At 37.5% G+C, this 18,171-nt stretch overlaps 1 protein-coding gene across 7 annotated transcripts in view; it reads left to right on the forward strand.

Annotated features, from left to right (window-relative positions):
* ASXL3 (ASXL transcriptional regulator 3) overlaps positions 1-10,028 on the forward strand; it is a 174,242-nt gene extending 164,214 nt beyond the window's left edge. For all 7 annotated transcript variants that reach the window (XM_054244109.2, XM_035270825.3, XM_078346919.1 and 4 more), the window contains one exon: positions 1,753-10,028. In XM_054244109.2, the coding sequence (XP_054100084.2) occupies positions 1,753-5,478 (3,726 nt within the window). In that variant the 3' untranslated portion in view covers positions 5,479-10,028. The remainder of the gene's footprint in view (positions 1-1,752) is intronic.
* The last annotated feature ends 8,143 nt before the right edge of the window (positions 10,029-18,171 follow it).

Genomic DNA, 18,171 nt, shown 5'->3' on the forward strand with positions numbered 1-18,171 from the left:
AGCATTAAGTTCAATTAAAAACTTAAAAATTAAAATTCAAATTTTTGAAGCCATAGAAAGAATAATATAAACTTTTCATAAGAGATATTTTTAAACATGCCAGTCTTTTTTTTGTCAAAAGCTTATTTTCAAAGTCATGTAGACTTTATGTAAAGATAGATAATATGAGGGAAATTTGTAGTCATGAAAATGTTCCATATTGTAATTGTATCAATGTCAGTGTCCTGGTTGTGATATCACAGTCTTGCAAGATGTTACCATCTTGCGATATTATTGAGCACATTAATTAATAAATTAAGCATTGATGTTAAAAAAGGTAGGTAGATAAATACTACAAGAATATTTGATGTTTTGGTCTTAAGAGCTCTTGCTTAAGCATATTTAAGTTTAATTATTAAAAATTTTTTTAATTTTTTACAATAGGAGAAATATTAAAAGAGCAAATTGAATCTTCTCCCCAGAATCATCTTTTTTTTTTTTTTTTTTTTGGCCTTTGGAATAGAAGACAGACTTCACAAGCAGTTTGAAAATGAGAAACAAGATAGCTCAGGAAGATAATTTCATCTATCAACGTTCCAAAGCATAATTCTAAATTGATATGTATAATCTGGAGAAAAAGGAAACAGAATACATGGAAACAGCACGAAATGGGAAGCCCAAAGACTCTAGGTCACTCACTAGTTATATGACCCCAGGGTAAACTTTTTTACCTGTACAGCTTCGGTTTTCTCAACTGTAAAATGAGGGACATGAACTATAGTCTTCCCAGCCCTACACAGCCATGACTAAGGATGTTTTTAGTGACTAGAGCAACACAGCATTGCTATGGGATGCTGGTTGTTAGATCTTGTTTCCTCCTGAATTTGGTGATGACTTTGTGAGTCTCTTAATTAGCAAAAATAGGTAAACGGTATGGGTTGGGATGTGTACAAAATTCAGCATATTGTGGATTACCAATTTCAAACTGCCCAATGTATAAATTCTTTAGAGGTAGAAAATCAGTTTCCCTTGCTTTTATGCAAATGTAATGATAATGCAATTCCTTTGGAAAATAGAACACTCTGACAAATGTAGTCTCATTCCATCTTTAAAACTGCCTTTGAGGGAAATAGACCAGAAATAATTAGTCTCATTTTACAACTGAGTTTACAAACTTCTCTTGTGTTCTTATTGTATGTGTATAAAGCAGCATACAAGGTAGCATGGAAGTACATAAAAATCATAGAGTCCTTGGCTCAGAGAGGTTATTGGAGAAACTGAGTTACATAGTGCTTAGTGTTTACAAAGTTCCTTTGTGTAAAGTCAGAATGAGAATTCTAGTTGTCAGTATCTTAGGCCTTTTTTCTTTGGGTCAAATTAAGACAGATAAACTCAAATGGAGTAGAAGTCCCAGTTTTTTATGCCGCTAAGGAAAATAATTTCAAAATTAAATATCTCAAAGTCTTTTAGCCTACCCTACTTCTAGAAGCATGAATTTTGTATCCATTTATATGAGGCATTAAGCAGTTGCTTCCTTTCCCTGCCAAATGAAGTTACAATGGATGTTTTTGTAGATTAAAAACTTAATTTTCACATTCATCCTACATTTTTTGTTGCTCTATGCCCTAAAGATGCATCCAGGGATTTAGGTGCAGTTCATGGCACATTATGAGAGAATGCAGCTAGTCCTTTCCCTTGCATTATCACATTCTCTGTGACTCCTCTGTGATCATGTATGAAGCACATTTTATTTTTCTTCTCTCCTCCTTTTAGATCCAGCTTTCCAAAATTGGGCCACCTTTTATAATCAAGAGCCAACCAGTCTCGAAACCTGAGTCTCGAGCATCCACTAGCACTTCCATCAGTGGCGGGAGGAACACAGGAGCCAGGACCCTTGCAGATATCAAGGCTCGGGCCCAACAAGCTCGGGCCCAGCGAGAGGCTGCTGCAGCCGCTGCTGTAGCGGCTGCAGCGAGCATTGTCTCTGGAGCCATGGGAAGCCCAGGAGAGAGTGGAAAGGCAAGAACCCTGGCACACATCAAAGAGCAGACAAAGGCTAAGCTCTTTGCAAAACATCAAGCTCGAGCTCATCTCTTCCAGACCTCTAAAGAGACCCGGTTGCCTCCACTCAGCTCAAAGGAAGGGCCTCCAAACTTAGAAGTCTCTTCTACCCCTGAAACAAAAATGGAAGGTTCTACTGGTGTCATTATTGTCAATCCAAACTGTAGATCTCCTAGCAACAAGTCTGCACACCTCCGGGAGACCACCACTGTACTACAGCAGTCTCTTAACCCAAGTAAACTTCCAGAAACTGCCACTGACTTATCTGTGCATAGTTCTGATGAAAACATACCTGTGTCACATTTATCTGAGAAAATTGTTTCATCTACCTCTTCTGAAAATAGCAGTGTGCCCATGCTTTTTAATAAAAATTCTGTCCCCGTATCTGTTTGCAGCACTGCTATGTCGGGAGCAATTAAAGAACATCCCTTTGTGAGTTCTGTTGATAAATCCTCTGTTCTAATGTCTGTTGACAGTGCAAACACTACAATTTCTGCTTGTAATATAAGCATGTTAAAAACCATCCAGGGAACTGACAGTCCATGCATAGCCATTATACCAAAATGTATTGAAAGCACTCCCATTTCAGCCACCACAGAGGGCTCCGGCATATCAAGCTCCATGGATGATAAGCAGTTACTAATATCAAGCAGCAGTGCTGGTAACTTAGTCTCCACTCAGTACACCTCTGTGCCAACTCCCTCCATTGGAAACAATTTGCCAAACCACCTCTCCACTAGCTCTGTCTTGATTCCCCCGACGGGAATTAACAACAGATTTCCTTCTGAGAAGATAGCCGTACCTGGGAGTGAAGAACAGGCCACCATATCCATGAGTACCACTGTGAGAGCAGCTCTCAGCTGCAGTGATTCAGTTGCGGTCACAGACTCTCTGGTTGCACACCCAACAGTTGCAATGTTTACTGGAAACATGCTGACAATAAACTCTTACGATAGTCCTCCCAAGTTAAGTGCTGAAAGCTTAGACAAAAATTCAGGGCCTCGAAACAGGGCAGACAATTCTGGAAAACCTCAGCAACCACCAGGGGACTTTGCACCAGCAGCCATAAACCGATCAATTCCGTGTAAAGTCATCGTTGACCACAGCACCACGCTGACCTCCAGTTTGTCTCTGACTGTCTCCGTTGAAAGCTCTGAAGCCAGCTTGGACCTGCAGGGCAGGCCGGTGAGAACAGAGGCATCCGCACAGCCCATGGCGTGTCCTCAGGTGTCTGTGATTAGCAGGCCTGAGCCAGTTGCCAATGAAGGTGTTGATCACAGTTCCACTTTCATTGCTGCTTCGGCAGCAAAACAAGACTGTAAAACATTGCAGACCACCTGCGCAAGTCTCCGAGAATTACCCCTTGTTGCGGATAAGTTAAATGAGCCGACAGCTCCCAGTCATAACTTTGCTGAGCAGGCATGCGGCCCAGCTACTTTCAAAAGTGAAGCAGACACAACCTGTAGCAGTCAGTATAACCCAAGTAACCGGATTTGCTGGAGTGACGATGGGATGAGGAGCACAGGACAGCCTCTGGTTACTCATTCGGGTTCAAGTAAACAAAAAGAATATCTAGAACAAAGCTGTCCAAAGGCTATCAAAACTGAACATGCCAGCTACTTGAATGTGTCAGAACTTCATCCCAGGAATCTCATAACAAATGTTGCTCTTCCTGTGAAATCTGAACTCCACGAAGCGGACAAGGGCTTTAGAATGGACACTGAAGACTTCTCTGTCCCCGAGCTGCCTCCTCCGGCTGCAGAGGTAGCCTCTAGTGTACAACAAACACAGAACGTGAAAGCTTCCACTTCAAGTCCCATGGAAGAGGCTATTTCCTTGGCTACTGACACCCTGAAAAGAGTCCCTGGTCCAGGGAATTCAAGCTGTCGTCTGTCCTCTGTGGAGGCTAACAATCCACTGGTGACGCAGTTACTACAGGGCAACCTGCCTTTGGAAAAAGTGCTGCCACAGCCCAGATTGGGAGCCAAGCTCGAGATCAACAGGCTTCCATTGCCTCTTCAAACTACCTCAGTGGGTAAACCAGCGCCGGAGAGAAACATTGAAATTCCGCCCAGATCTCCAAATCCAGATGGTAAGAGCTACTTGGCAGGGACTGTTGCACCACTCCAAATGAGAAAGCGAGAAAACCACCCCAAGAAGAGAGTAGCTAGGACTGTAGGAGAGCACACTCAAGTTAAATGTGAACCAGGAAAATTGTTGGTGGAGCCAGATGTGAAAGGGGTGCCTTGTGTCATCAATTCTGGCATGAGTCAGCTAGGACACAGCCAGCCATTTAAGCAAGAATGGCTAAACAAGCACTCCATGCAGAACAGAATTGTTCACAGCCCTGAGGTCAAACAGCAAAAGCGGCTGCTCCCATCATGCAGCTTCCAGCAGAACCTATTTCATGTTGACAAGAATGGCGGCTTCCACCCTGACACTGGTACCTCACACAGACAGCAGTTTTACCAAATGCCTATGGCTGCAAGGGGCCCCATTCCTACTGCAGCTCTATTACAGGCCTCTTCTAAGACCCCAGTGGGATGTAATGCATTTGCCTTCAATAGACATCTTGAACAGAAGGGATTGGGAGAGGTTAGTCTTTCCTCAGCACCTCACCAGCTAAGGTTAGCCAACATGTTATCCCCCAGTATGCCCATGAAAGAAGGCGATGAGGTGGGAGGCACTGCACACGCAATGCCAAACAAAGCACTTGTACATCCACCGCCGCCACCGCCTCCCCCTCCCCCTCCTCCTCCCCCTCCACCTCCACCCTTGGCTTTGCCCCCACCTCCCCCCCCACCACCTCCACTACCTCCACCTCTCCCTAATGCAGAAGTCCCATCCGATCAAAAACAACCACCAGTTACCATGGAAACCACTAAGAGACTTAGTTGGCCACAGTCCACGGGCATATGTAGCAATATAAAATCGGAACCTCTTTCTTTTGAGGAAGGTTTAAGCAGCAGCTGTGAACTGGGCATGAAACAAGTTTCCTATGACCAGAATGAAATGAAAGAACAGTTAAAAGCATTCGCGCTAAAAAATGCAGATTTCTCTTCCTATTTGCTTTCTGAGCCACAAAAGCCTTTTACCCAATTAGCTGCTCAGAAAATGCAGGTGCAGCAACAACAGCAGCTCTGTGGAAATTATCCAACAATACACTTTGGTAGCACGAGTTTCAAAAGGGCAGCATCTGCAATTGAAAAGTCCATTGGGATTTTGGGAAGTGGCTCCAATCCTGCCACGAGCCTGCCCGGTCAGAACGCTCAGATGCCCGTTCAGAACTTTGCCGACAGCAGCAACGCAGATGAGTTGGAACTGAAATGCTCTTGCCGGCTGAAAGCCATGATTGTGTGCAAAGGCTGTGGGGCCTTCTGCCATGACGACTGCATAGGTCCTTCAAAACTCTGTGTGGCATGCCTGGTTGTACGATAAGAGCTGAGTGAAAGATGCAGTATCCCTTTTCCAAGTGGAAAAGCCAAATAGCATCAGCAGCAACAAATCAAATAATGCAGTGGTTTCTATCTGCTCATTTATTTTGCTTTGGAACAGGTCTCTTTTTTCTGTGGCATTATTTTCTTGCATTTCTCATAAAGGGGAGGATGCATCCCAACTGAATGGCTCAGTGGCATGTCTTTTACGTGTTCAGTTGCCATTCTGAGTGGAAAGTTTCTGTCCATGTGTATACAAGTCAATGCCCTATCTTTGTTTTTCTTTTAACCCAGCTGTAGATAGGAAAAGGACATTTTTAATTACTTAATAACCAGAAATGCAGATGTATAGAGAGAATGAGAGGAATGATTTAAGGTGGGTTCTGCATTTTTCTGCAGATGACCCATTACAGCAAGGAATTTTACACTTGACTTTTCTGGACCTAGCTTTACCACAGTGATTAAATCCTGTTTAGAAAGGGGAATCTGATTTAAATGTGTGATTCCTTGTATTTACTCCTATCTCAAAAGATGTATTAAAGGAGGTATGCCATTAATGAAATCCACTGTCCTGATTATTATCTTTCCTCCTGTTTTACTCGTTCTCAGAAACTATGGCAGAATATCTGTACCTGCCTTGGATTTTGTGCACATATTATAGTGAAATGTGTCCTACATGTGAAATTGCAGCATGGGACTCATGCCTAGCAATGTGGTTCTAGCCCTTTGACACCTGATCATATGAGATCAATTGGCCAGCCAATAGCCATAGGCCCAGAGGATTTTAGCACTTCCGGTGTGACTTTAAAGAGCAAGTTTGAAAAAAAAAAAAGCCCTGAAATTCAAAGCAAGGAAATAAGATGCTGTTTATGCACACACAAATGGGTTGATAATGTATATATCCTGTTCACACTAATGAATTACTAGATATTAAAGTGGGGGGAATTATTGTAGCCCTTTATTGATGACACCCGTGCATTCTGGCTTCAGACCTTGCAAAGGTTGGCCATCTTTTTAAAAGGGTCATTGATGATAAAAGGGACTACCCAAGGGTAAAGTGTCAACATTTTATAGAACAATTGTTTTTCTCATTATTTACAGCCTATAATTGAACTCTGAAATAACCCTCATTTTGAAAAAAAAATGTTCTAGGTGTAGCGTGTTTTGTTTTTTCCCTCAGGTGTATTCAGTACATTCTTCATATTGGGGGAACTGCTTTTGAAAAAGGGATACTGCATCTTAAAATTATCTTCAGTGTGCATCCAGTAACGTCTGAGTGTTGAGTATTTGAGCTACATTCCATATACTTTGGCCACCCTCATACCAGAGGACAGCCGTAGTTCAGGAGGCTCCATTCCCAAAAGCAAGTTCAGAAGCACATGCACATTGTGGGAAGATGAAAGAAAACAAAAACCAACCACGCCCACTTAACTTCAGATTTCAGAGCACAAAGTTTGGAGTGCCATTAACCCGTTGATTGATTGTGGCTGTAGAATTAAAAAAGCAAACATGGGGGGCGCAGGGAATCATCCTTATCCAGGGTAAGAATGACTGATATTTTCACATGGGATTATCCTAATCACTGTAAACTTTTTGACATTCCCGTAAAACACGTCTTAAAAGTTGACTGGAATGAGCAGAAATTACATTCCTGAAAATAAGAACACTTGTGATTTTTTTATAATAACTACATGAGATTATTTTTTCTCCATACTTATTGTGATGTTGCCAAATTTGTTTAGGTGATAGACACATCATTTGGAATAACAAGTTGCTGATAGTGAAAGGTACTTAGAAAGAAAGAAAAGAAAGGCCTGCTGCTGTAGATGTGATTTTGGTGCTTCAATACTGTCATTTCTGTTTTTCACAGTAAAATTGGCAAAACTAGTGACTGAGAAAGTTAGCAATGCGCTTAGCCAGCCTTTCCCGAGGAATGCAGCGTAAGTTCCAGCGGATCCTTAGTTTTCTCTTCACTGCACGCCGGGTTGTATTGGGGTGGCATCCTTATTAGTGGTGTCTTTATTGTCTGCTTGGCTTTAATACCATCCTGATTTCGAAGATCATGCTCTTAGTCTCATAGTGGGGCACCCCTATAACATAGACGCTTGCATGCCAACTCCTTCCAAATTCACTCACTGCTATACCAGTGTCAGATACTGTCTACACCAGCAGATTGAAACCCATCACATCAGTAACTGACATGGTGTTGGAAGAAACTCCATCTACAGAAACTTTGCACTCAGTATATGAGGTACAATTGAGGCTGATGAGATTCTGAGCTAATGATCAGTTCCTTCCTTGGTGAATATTGCTTGCAAGTTGCTTACTGGGAATAAGGAAAAGTGTCCTTCTGTATGTTTTGATTTTTCACATAACAGGCTTGGAAAATTAGTTGCTGATACTACGTGGATTCTCTCATCCAGGTCCGATTAGCATAATTTTTCTGTGTCCTTGCTCTTTTTTGCTCCAATTCAAATACCTAGTGTTCTCATATGGCTTATATTACTGAAAAATTAATATCTTTAAACTAAAAGGGAAAGGAAGAAGAGAAATTTAGATGTAAAATGTGGGTCAAATATTTTATAAGTGTTCATTTAATGTATATATACACAAAAGCCAGTATATTTGAATTGAGTGAGTAGGTTCTTAGTTTTCTGATTTCTGCATATGTCTGCTATGTGCAAATGGAGTATGTTATTTACTACATGGTTATTGTGGTGTGGTGTGCAAATGTTAGCATGTGCATTATCCTGATTACTGGACACAATTTTTTTCTTATCAGGAATAGAACTTGCACATGTACCATTGCAATTTTTTTTTAATCACAAAGGATGTATTTCCCTAAGTAGCACTTTTGGAGCAGGGGAAGGAAGAAAACTGCTATTCCCTAAATCTCCTCCTATAAGATATGCATATGCCTGAGGTGTATAAAGACATTTAGGTTAGTTAATGGGCATGTTAATAAGAGCATTCTGATGCAAATTCATTTTCAAAATGAAAATATTTTTTTCTTCCCCAAAGTGAGAATAGCAGAAATTTTGGTGAACTGAGCACCATAGTTATATAATATTTCCCTGCAAAGGTCTAGTTTGAAGAAAAACTTGAAAACAAACCTATGAGGTTGAGCCTGGTTACTATGAAGACTTTGGGGTGGTATGTGTTTCTGGGATGGGCTATAGAAGGTTTAGTTGACTGCTGAACCTTGGATATTCTTACTCAGTTCAAAATAAACACACAAAAATGAGCTGGTGCATATGGTGCTCTATAATGCAGTCAAGAGTAAGAATACCTATTGCTGTAGCCCCATTTCCTTTATAAAGCCTCACACAATTTCAAAAGTGGAAGTTACTGTGGCCTCTGGTTTCCCAGTTCTTCCACGGTATAGTGAAGTCCCAGGTTTTAGAAGCTGAAGCCAAGCATAGGGTTATATCGTCTGTATGGTGGTGAAGCCCAGCACAGCGGTAGCTGCCCAGCGGGAATGACCCCCTCTGAGCATGCAGAGCCCAGAGTCACTGTCCATCTGTGTTCCCAGAGAACAATTGTGAAGAGTCCTAGAACAGGAACTCATCAGACTGTCAGGGGCCTATGTAGCCAAAATGTTACTGAATATAAAATTCCTGTCGTCTTCAGTCTTCATGCTTTGTCACTGTAAAGCGAACAAAAAGCATTTTTACTATAATTTAAAGGAGCTGCTTTTTTATAGCACATACTATTTCGCTTTGTACTATATTTGATAGTTGCAGAATAATTTAGACTGTAGAAAAACTTTGTTGTATTTGTACTGTTCTTGAATGTTTCAAAGAAAGTGCTTTACTTGGTTGCCATAATTTTCTTGTACTGCTGTATTCCCCCACCCCTGCTTCATGGAAACCTGATATGATACATATTTTCAGTAGTTTCTTTTTTTTTAAATGTGTGTTCGTTTGTAATTTTTTTTTTTTTTTGGTCAGTATTCTGAATGTTTACATCTGTTTGACATTAGCCATTTAATGCCTTTTTTAAAGGCGATATTACTCCTACAGTGTAACAGCAAAATGTGAAATCAACCCAAACACAACATGCATGACAAACACAGACTGGGGGCGAAGGCCCCGAACCTACATAGACATTTTATATCAACATACAGAAAAGTAAAATCCTCCTTCAGTCCTCTACCAAAGAATATATTATTCCCACAGGAAAAACTCAGAAAAGGTGTGTAAAATCCTCAGAAGGGGGAGCAGTTGATTCAGTAAGACTGCAACAATTTAATACTGTTACGCTTGCTTTGATACCTGACTAAATGTGACTGAGTGCAACAAGCATTTAAAAAATTTTTAGACAGTGTTTTGTTTAGAATTCAGGGATCATGCATTCTTTAATGGTGCTGTTTGTTTTTTTATTTCTTTTCTACAAAGAAAACAAGTGTTGCCTACAAGTGACTGCTCACAATACCATAAGTTAAATGAAATGAAATGTTTGTCTCTTCATGTTTCTCTGTCTTTCCCTTTCTCAAAATAACTTGGGTTTCAATATTAAGATATTCTGAAGAAAATAAAGAAATTAAACATGAAATAATGGTCATTTTTTAATTTTTAATGAAATGAAGTAATTTATATATGTTAAATACTAATAATTGAAAATTATATTTTAAAAAATTGTAGGGACAACTTAAACTATATACTGTTAAATTACCTACGCTTCTTTTTGGTAATGGTGACTTGTCAACATATGGTTATAACTATTGTTAAAACAGGAAAAGCTAAAACTGAAATTTTAGAAATTAATGGTAACTGCTATGCTTATCATTTAAGACTGTATTTGGTCTTCCTTGTTTTCATTAAGATCTTAATTCTTTATACCTAAATAATTCAGGTAAACAAATTGTTACTATCACATGTATTTTTAGCTTTCAAAATGAATAATTCAGAAAATGGTCTTTTAAAAGAATTGCTCTGGTGAATTTTTTAAAATCCTGCATGAAATATTATAGCTAGAGTTACTTGAATGAAATGCTGTGAGCCATTAAAACAAAATTGCCTCAGTTATATTTCCATAGGTTAAATAAATATGCATATATTTTCAGTAAGATGAATCCAAGTATTAAACACAGTTGGCTATTAAATCTGTTAACTGTTTTCATCTACACGGAAAATGTTGTGTTTAGCCACCAGATGGCGAAAGAGGATATTTACTTTTTTAGGAAAAAAATGGTTTTTCCTCCTCCAAAAACCAAATTTAATAATAATAATGAAAGTCCAAGTTATTCAAGAAAGCCAGTAGAGGATGAATATGTCTACATTTATTACATTATTTTCACAATGATGATGATTTTTTGTTCCACTTTTTTTCTCTGCTAACATATTTACAAAATGCTTTCTTAATTTTATTTGGAATTGCAGGGTTTGTTTTTTAAATTTTTTTCATTGCATTACTCCATAGGCAATACCTAATCCAAAACCCATTAGGATAAAATCAAACAGCTCAGCATTCTCTAAACTGACATTTAGTGAAACATTTGAATGCTCTGTATGTTTTTCTTTATTTTTATAAAAGTACAGTTATACAATTTTTATATAAAGTTCTCATTTTAATACAATAATGTAGCCTAATTTGAATAATAGTGTATCTTAGGATCTAAAGTATTTGTTTGTATTCATAATAGCACTTATCAAAGAACAAGTGATTTATCCTGTATTTATTCACATAAATACTTCATTGTAATTAAACATAATTATGTTATTTAGAAGGAACCCAGCTAGCAGCGTATTGATACAACAGTTTTGGGCTTCTTTCTACAGAAGGCAATTGAACAGAAATCCTAGAAAGTATTTCACATCCTATCAAATTATTTGCTCTTTATAGATCACCTAGACTGACTATTTCAAGTGAAGAGCACACACTGTTATGCACAGTGATCTGCAAAAATGAAAAGCTGAAATAATGTTACAATTAATTTAGAAGTCTAAATTGAGTGATGAATTCAGTCCCCATCCCGATAGAAACTTTTATCCAAGTTGCCTGTGTAATTACCATAGACTCTTACTACTTAGAGGAAAATCACCTGAGTTAACAAAACAAAGGCTGAAGCATTGACCATTTTATTTAAAATAATCAGTTTCAAGTTTTGCAACTTTGGTAAATATACCATTGTGCTACCTGACTATAAGTAAAGCATGTATTAAAAATATTTAGCAATCTTGTGTCAACCAACCAATGTCTAAACACATGCTACACAAAAGAAATGGCCCTATAAAAACAAATCAGTGAAGACTGGCTGAATGTCAGTTCTATGAATGAAGGAGCCCCCTGATAAAAACTATTGTTTTTATCAATAGTTAGGATTTTATGTAGTACCTTCATTGCATTTATTGGAAAATTTGTTTCAGAATACTTGTTTTAAGCTAAAATTACCATCTAAAGTCTCGTTTTAACATTTTAATTTCTTCATTGTAAATTCACAAATCATAGTTGTTCATAGTTACGGGGTAAAAAGTGATGTTATGATTTAGGAATACAATATGGAGTAGTTAAATCAAGCCAGTGAACATATTCATCACCTGAAATAACTTGTTTTTTGTGGTAAGAATATTTTACATGTACTCAGCAATTTTGAAATGTACAGGTCCTTATTTACTTATACTCACTATGCTGTGCAAACGGACACTTCTCATAAATAACTTGGCCTGAGAGTGGGGGTACCAGCTGCTTTAAAATAAGGTCCCAGACACTTAAGTTATACACATTCCATCTCATATTCTGTAGGCTTATCACAAATTCTTTATTTTATCAAAAGTTTGTAAATGGAAAATAGATTTCACTTTTGATCTAATTTATATCTCTAGTTTCACATTGTGATTTTATTTCAGGAAAACACTGTGTTCAGAATCTTCATTCTACAGTGAAGGAGGAACACAGGGACTTCAGAGGAGTGCACAGCTATGCTTCCATTTTCCTTGATTCGTTTGGCTTTTAGTGCCCAATTATGGGATGTTAGAGCATCTTCTAGCTATAGCAAAGCATGACTGACCTGAGAACTGTAGGAAATGTGAGCTTTTCCTAGGTTTTCTCTCCTATAGAAGTCACAACACTTATGTATGTCCATTTATATAGAAATGAAACATTTCCTGCTATAATATAAACATTTTCAAATCAGTTTGTCTTAAAATGAGAATTTGAAAGGGTTGGTATAGGAGTGGGGACAGTATTTTATTATGGCTTCTAAGTGGAAGCCACTAACATATTTTATCCCCCTTCTTCCCTTAACCTGTAAGCTCAGTGTAGATTTTCTTTCAGTGCATAGTTTTGATAAAATCTTTACATCTCCAGGAAGAAAAACAAAAGCTATGAAAAATTAGCTGGTAGCTTAGAAAACTTGAACATATTTTAAAACATATACAAACTATATTCAGAGTAGGACTCTATGAATAGTCTGTTACCTCTCTTCGATAAATACTCACTGAATTCCCTCACCTTTTGTCCATCAGAAAGACTGTGACTTTGGTAGCAGCCAGTTTCTTTTTTCTTCTTCTTCATATATTGATATTGGAAAGAGTCTTTGGTGGAAACCTTTTTGTCCAAAAATATTTGCTTGGCAACAACTGGGAATAATCAAAGCTACCAGCCCTTATAATTCCAGTTTTATAATTTGATTTTCAGTAATATTATTACCTTAAAAATTAAAGATGTCACGATCTGAAGATGGAGGAGATTTTACAAGGTCCCTTCATATCAATAAATTTTTAAGCATTTTAATTGTATACTACAGCAATTTTCCAGAGTTGTTCTAAAGGCTTTATTAAAAAATAAAAAAGAACTTTCATTTAGAAATGATAACATTAAAAATAATTTATTAAATTATTAAAAATAACAGTTAACATTATTTTAAAATGTATTCATTGAAAATAAAGATAAAAAATCATTGATAAATGTATTAAATAATTTAAAAATAGTTGATGTTACTGAAATGCAGTATAACAAGTGCTGCAAAGCATTTCACAGGCATCATCACATTTATTCTTAGAGAAACTCTATAAAGGAAGGACCATTATTATATCTATGTAATAAATAAGGAATCTGAGGCTTAGCTTAAAGTTAAGAACACTCAGCTAAGATTTGGGGTATAAAAATTTCTCAGAAACAAAAGCCCATCTTATTTGCCAGAAGATGCAATGGCTGCTACACAGATTCTGCTAACTCCTGGGAATTCCAAGAAAATTTGGAGGGTCTCAAACCCTGAAAAAAATATAGGATAGTGGGGAAGATGATAAAATAATATGACAAAAATATACCAAGATATATGCAAGGTTTAATGAGGAAGGAAGCAACCAAGTACGTGAAACTAGGATTACCAATGGCTGAGAATGAGACCTTCTAGAAGGGCATGCTTCCCTCATCTGCCATGGTTTAAGGGCAGTACCCTGGGGCAGGACAGCAAATTCTTCTCCATCAGTATGAAATTATTTTCCTGGAACAGTGTTCCTCAATAAAGAGCTATGTTTTTCTGATAATAATCTTTTGAGTTTTATGACTGTCCACTAGAGAAAAAAAAATCAAGCTTGTAAAGTATTAGAGTTAGTTTTATTCAGAAGTCTTAACTGAGGACTATAGACCGAGGATATATCCCTGAAGAAATCTTTCAGAGAGGTTCCATAAGACTACTACAAAACTGTTTTGGCTCATTGCCTATATACATTCAGTGAAGGGTCAGTATGCACAAAATCCTATCAAATTTTGGGTGCAAGACTACATCTGGTTATAGATTGTAGAAGCATAATCACTGACCCTGTGAGACATTATCTTCTTGTAGGAACAGACAAGGTCTAGGGTCATTTATCTTTTAAGGAATATAGTGACTCAGGCAAGAGATGTGAGAGCCGTGTATTCAATCCAGTTTTGTTTTCAAAGCATTCTTCCTGAGAGCTGCATCTCGTCGCAGAGTCAGGGGCTTTGTGAAATTATGCTGGCAAGCAGAAATGTGCAAACATGGCTTTCTATATTTACTACTTTGTCTCACAAATCTTTTACATAGTTCGGAGCTCTGTCCCCAAAGCCTTCTTTCCTGAATCTAGGATTTTGTTCAGATATTTGTAATGTCAATAATCGACATTTTAAAAGCTAATATATTGAAAAAATATTTATGGTGCCTGACATCCTTGATGGTCATTGACTCTTTAATACTTTTTAAAAAATATAAAACATATTCCTGTATGTAAAAGCCAACTAGTATGGCAGAGACTATTACAGAAACAAATGCAAAAAAAGTGGAGTACATTGATATAAATTGCAATGTGAGCAATTAAGTTTTTTAAAGGAGAAGAAATTGCTTCTGACTATTCATATTACTTAATAGGATTCAAATAAGAAAACTAAGAGTTACACATGCAAGTTACAAGTTTGGATTGAAGTCGGGGAACTTACTTTTGAGAAATAAAAGCTCCCCACTCTGCTGGTGATAACAGAAGGAAAATATTTTCATCACTGGGGAAAATTAGAAAGCATACAAGAGTCATCCACCTGATAACACTAAGATATATAGTGCCAGAGATTAGCTTCACCTGTGTCAGTATTTTTCCAAGAAACTCTTGTCTGTTTAAGTGAATCCTACCACTCTCAATTCCACACTGGTGACTAAGGACACAAGAGATGACTGTCACTCCACAGAGAAGCCTAGTCTGTAGCACCAAATGGTCCACACCGCACTGTCATCCTGCCCCAGCTGTGAGAGCATGACTTTGGGTGATTCACACTCCTACTCCCTGTCTGACTCATCATCTTGCCCACAAGCCAAGTCCATCTTTTATCACTTCTTGCTTGCAAATATTTATCTTAATGCCATCTGGCAACCTAATATTTTAAGTATTTTGATAAATATTTATTTGAAGACATTGTGAAGCTAAGAAATTTATAAGTTTAGATTTAGTGAGAAATTGCATTTTTCTATTTTCAAAAGGAGATATTTTAACTTCCCTTTCTACTTAAGTAAAACAAGTCATCTCACTGAATGTAACAATACCTCAATCCTTGACCTTTAATACTTGTCAAGGGATTCTAAAGATGAAGGCATTTTCAGTGCCAAAATTTATCCAACGTTCAGTAAGCCAAAAAATTTGTTATCACCATCTCTATGCTGGGCGCTGAATTACAGGGAATATAGGGTTTTTCTGGTGACTTGATTTTTCAAGAAAATTTGTACCACGAAACATTATCATAAGTTGGAAAAATTTCTCAGAAATGCCATTCAAATGTACCTTTCTGGGCCATCCTATTTCCCAGAACAGCTCGCATATGGATGGAGAGAATAACTGAAAAATGCAAGTTCTGAAAAGATGTCTCTTTCGAAGTTAAATTTAATTTCCAGACTGCTTTACCCAGGCTCAGATTCAAAATATTTAGCAATATAGTAGAAGATGCAAAATAGTTTTCTGCATCTTCTATTGCAGGAACTATACTTTCTAATATAAATTGGGGGGGAAGAAAAAAAGAAAAACTCCCATATATGGAGAATGGTTTGTCATCAAATTTGGCTCATCTGGAGAAAACAGCACAGATGGTCTAGCTTGCTTCAGGATTGCAGTTTTGTGCCATGCATGGTTCAACAGAGAAGGTAAATCAGCATCTGCTCATTTCATTTTGTGTTCACTATTGTAGTAATAGGTAGTAATGTGCATTAACATTCTTTTGTTGCTGGACCTTAGCAAGCAAATGAGTGTTATTTTCTAACTACATTAGAGATTTTTTTTCTATAGTTTTACATTCAGATTAATAAAGTGATGCTGAAAAAAATAAAACCACCTTTGCCAGCTTACTAACATTTGGGAATTCTTCACTTGGAACTCCCTTTGGCCAAGACCTAAAAGTAATTTCCTTCTTTTAAAAAAAAGACTATCAAAGTAATTTATCAGAAAGGAAAAATTGAACTCTGTAATTAGTTATTCTTACACATGGTTGTTTATTAAAGTGTGGTCATGGGACATTTCTGTTTATGACTGTGAAGGTGAATTTTAAAACATCTTTTCACACACAGATTTGATCTGTTTTTATGTTTTGTAGTTGGCTTATATAAATATTACCAAATATGAATGATAACTTTAATAATGGAAAAATTTGATTTCCAGACTCATAGTTTAGCAAGTAGATTTATGCAAATCTGACTTAGTTTCTGTATAGAAAGCAAGTATCTTTCTGGACTGTGCACAATACAGATTCCTGTATTCCTTTTAGGTCTTTCTTTGAGTTCTATCTTATGGTTAGGGAGCTACAAATCATTTATGGTGAGCCTCATGTATCTCTGGACTGAAAGTTACTGAAGAGAAGGTGTAGTATCTCTTCTGCTTTGACACCTGTAGTTGCTTCCATCATGCATAACATAGGGATAGTTCTTTAATACATGCAACAAATCCTTGTATCATAAATTCTTCTTTGCCAGGCCATGGTAGAGATGCTATGGGTACCACAAAGAACAAATTGTCAACATTCTTGAGCTTTTATTCTAGTGAATGAAGACAGGTAACAAAGAGATAAATACAAAGCATGTATAGTATATTTGAAATATTGGTAAAATATATTTGAAAATGGTGAGTGCTATGAAGGAAAATAAAACATCATAAGTACATAAGAAGTGTCAGAGCGTGGAGGTTGTAAGGGTTCCCAGAGAAGGCCTCATGGAAAAGGTGCTATGACTAAAATGTGGCCCTCCTACCAAATTCATATGACAAACCTCTAAACCCCAATGCAACTGTATTTGGAAATAAGACCTATAATGAAGTAATTAAACTTAAATAAGGTCATAAGTGTGGGGCTGTAATCCAACAAAACTGGTATCCTTATAAGAAGAGAGATACATTAGATCTCTCTCTGTCCATGTGAGCACAGAGGAAAGATCATATGTGGACATAGCAAGAAGGCTGCCATCTGCAAGCCAGGAAGAGAGACTCTCCAGAAACCAACCCTGCCAGCACTTTGATCTTGGACTTCCAGCCTCCAGAACTGTAAGAAAATAAATTTCTACTGTTGAAGTCACCAGTCTGTGGTATTCTGTTGTGCATCCCAAGACAACTGAAAGAGAAAGAATGTTTGAATGAGAATGGAAGAAGGTGTGGGACCATGTCAAGTGGACAACAAGTGAAGAGGCCTCCCTATGCAGAGGCAGAAAAAAATGTAAGGCCCTGGATCTCAGTGTATTATAGTCAGTAATTAAGATAAAATTAGCTCTCATTCTCAGACTCTCCTACTAAGAAGAGGAGGCTCCTATACAAGGTAAAATAATGAACTTGTAAGGCTTTTTGTTTATCAAGGTTCCTGCATGAGTGATGGAGATAAGCTATTTTCAAAGATCCAGCTTGACAAAAAGTGTAACTTTCTCAGTAAATGGTTAAAATTATTTATTTTTCCTTTGCCCATGTCATTAGACTTCTAAGAAAAAGTTGGATTGTTTATTCACCAAGCAAGATATTAAAGGGCCTTATGTATCAATCACTTCATCTCAGGCTTTGCCACCTCTGAGACTAAGAAGGTGGTTTTCTCATTTTCAGAAAAAGCAATTAAGAGTCAAAGATATTAACTGAAGGAATCCACTTTCTCCAAAGGTCCCACCCTTTATAAACTATGCAGTTTTACGTAAATGTCAGCGTGCAGCAACTGCTCCAGTCTTCTTTGTTGTGAGTAGCTGTACTTTTTTCTTTTCTTTAGAGACAAGGTCTCACTCTGTCACTCAGGA

Source organism: Callithrix jacchus, chromosome 13 (assembly GCF_049354715.1).
Source record: "Callithrix jacchus isolate 240 chromosome 13, calJac240_pri, whole genome shotgun sequence".
Lineage (NCBI taxonomy): Eukaryota > Metazoa > Chordata > Mammalia > Primates > Cebidae > Callithrix > Callithrix jacchus.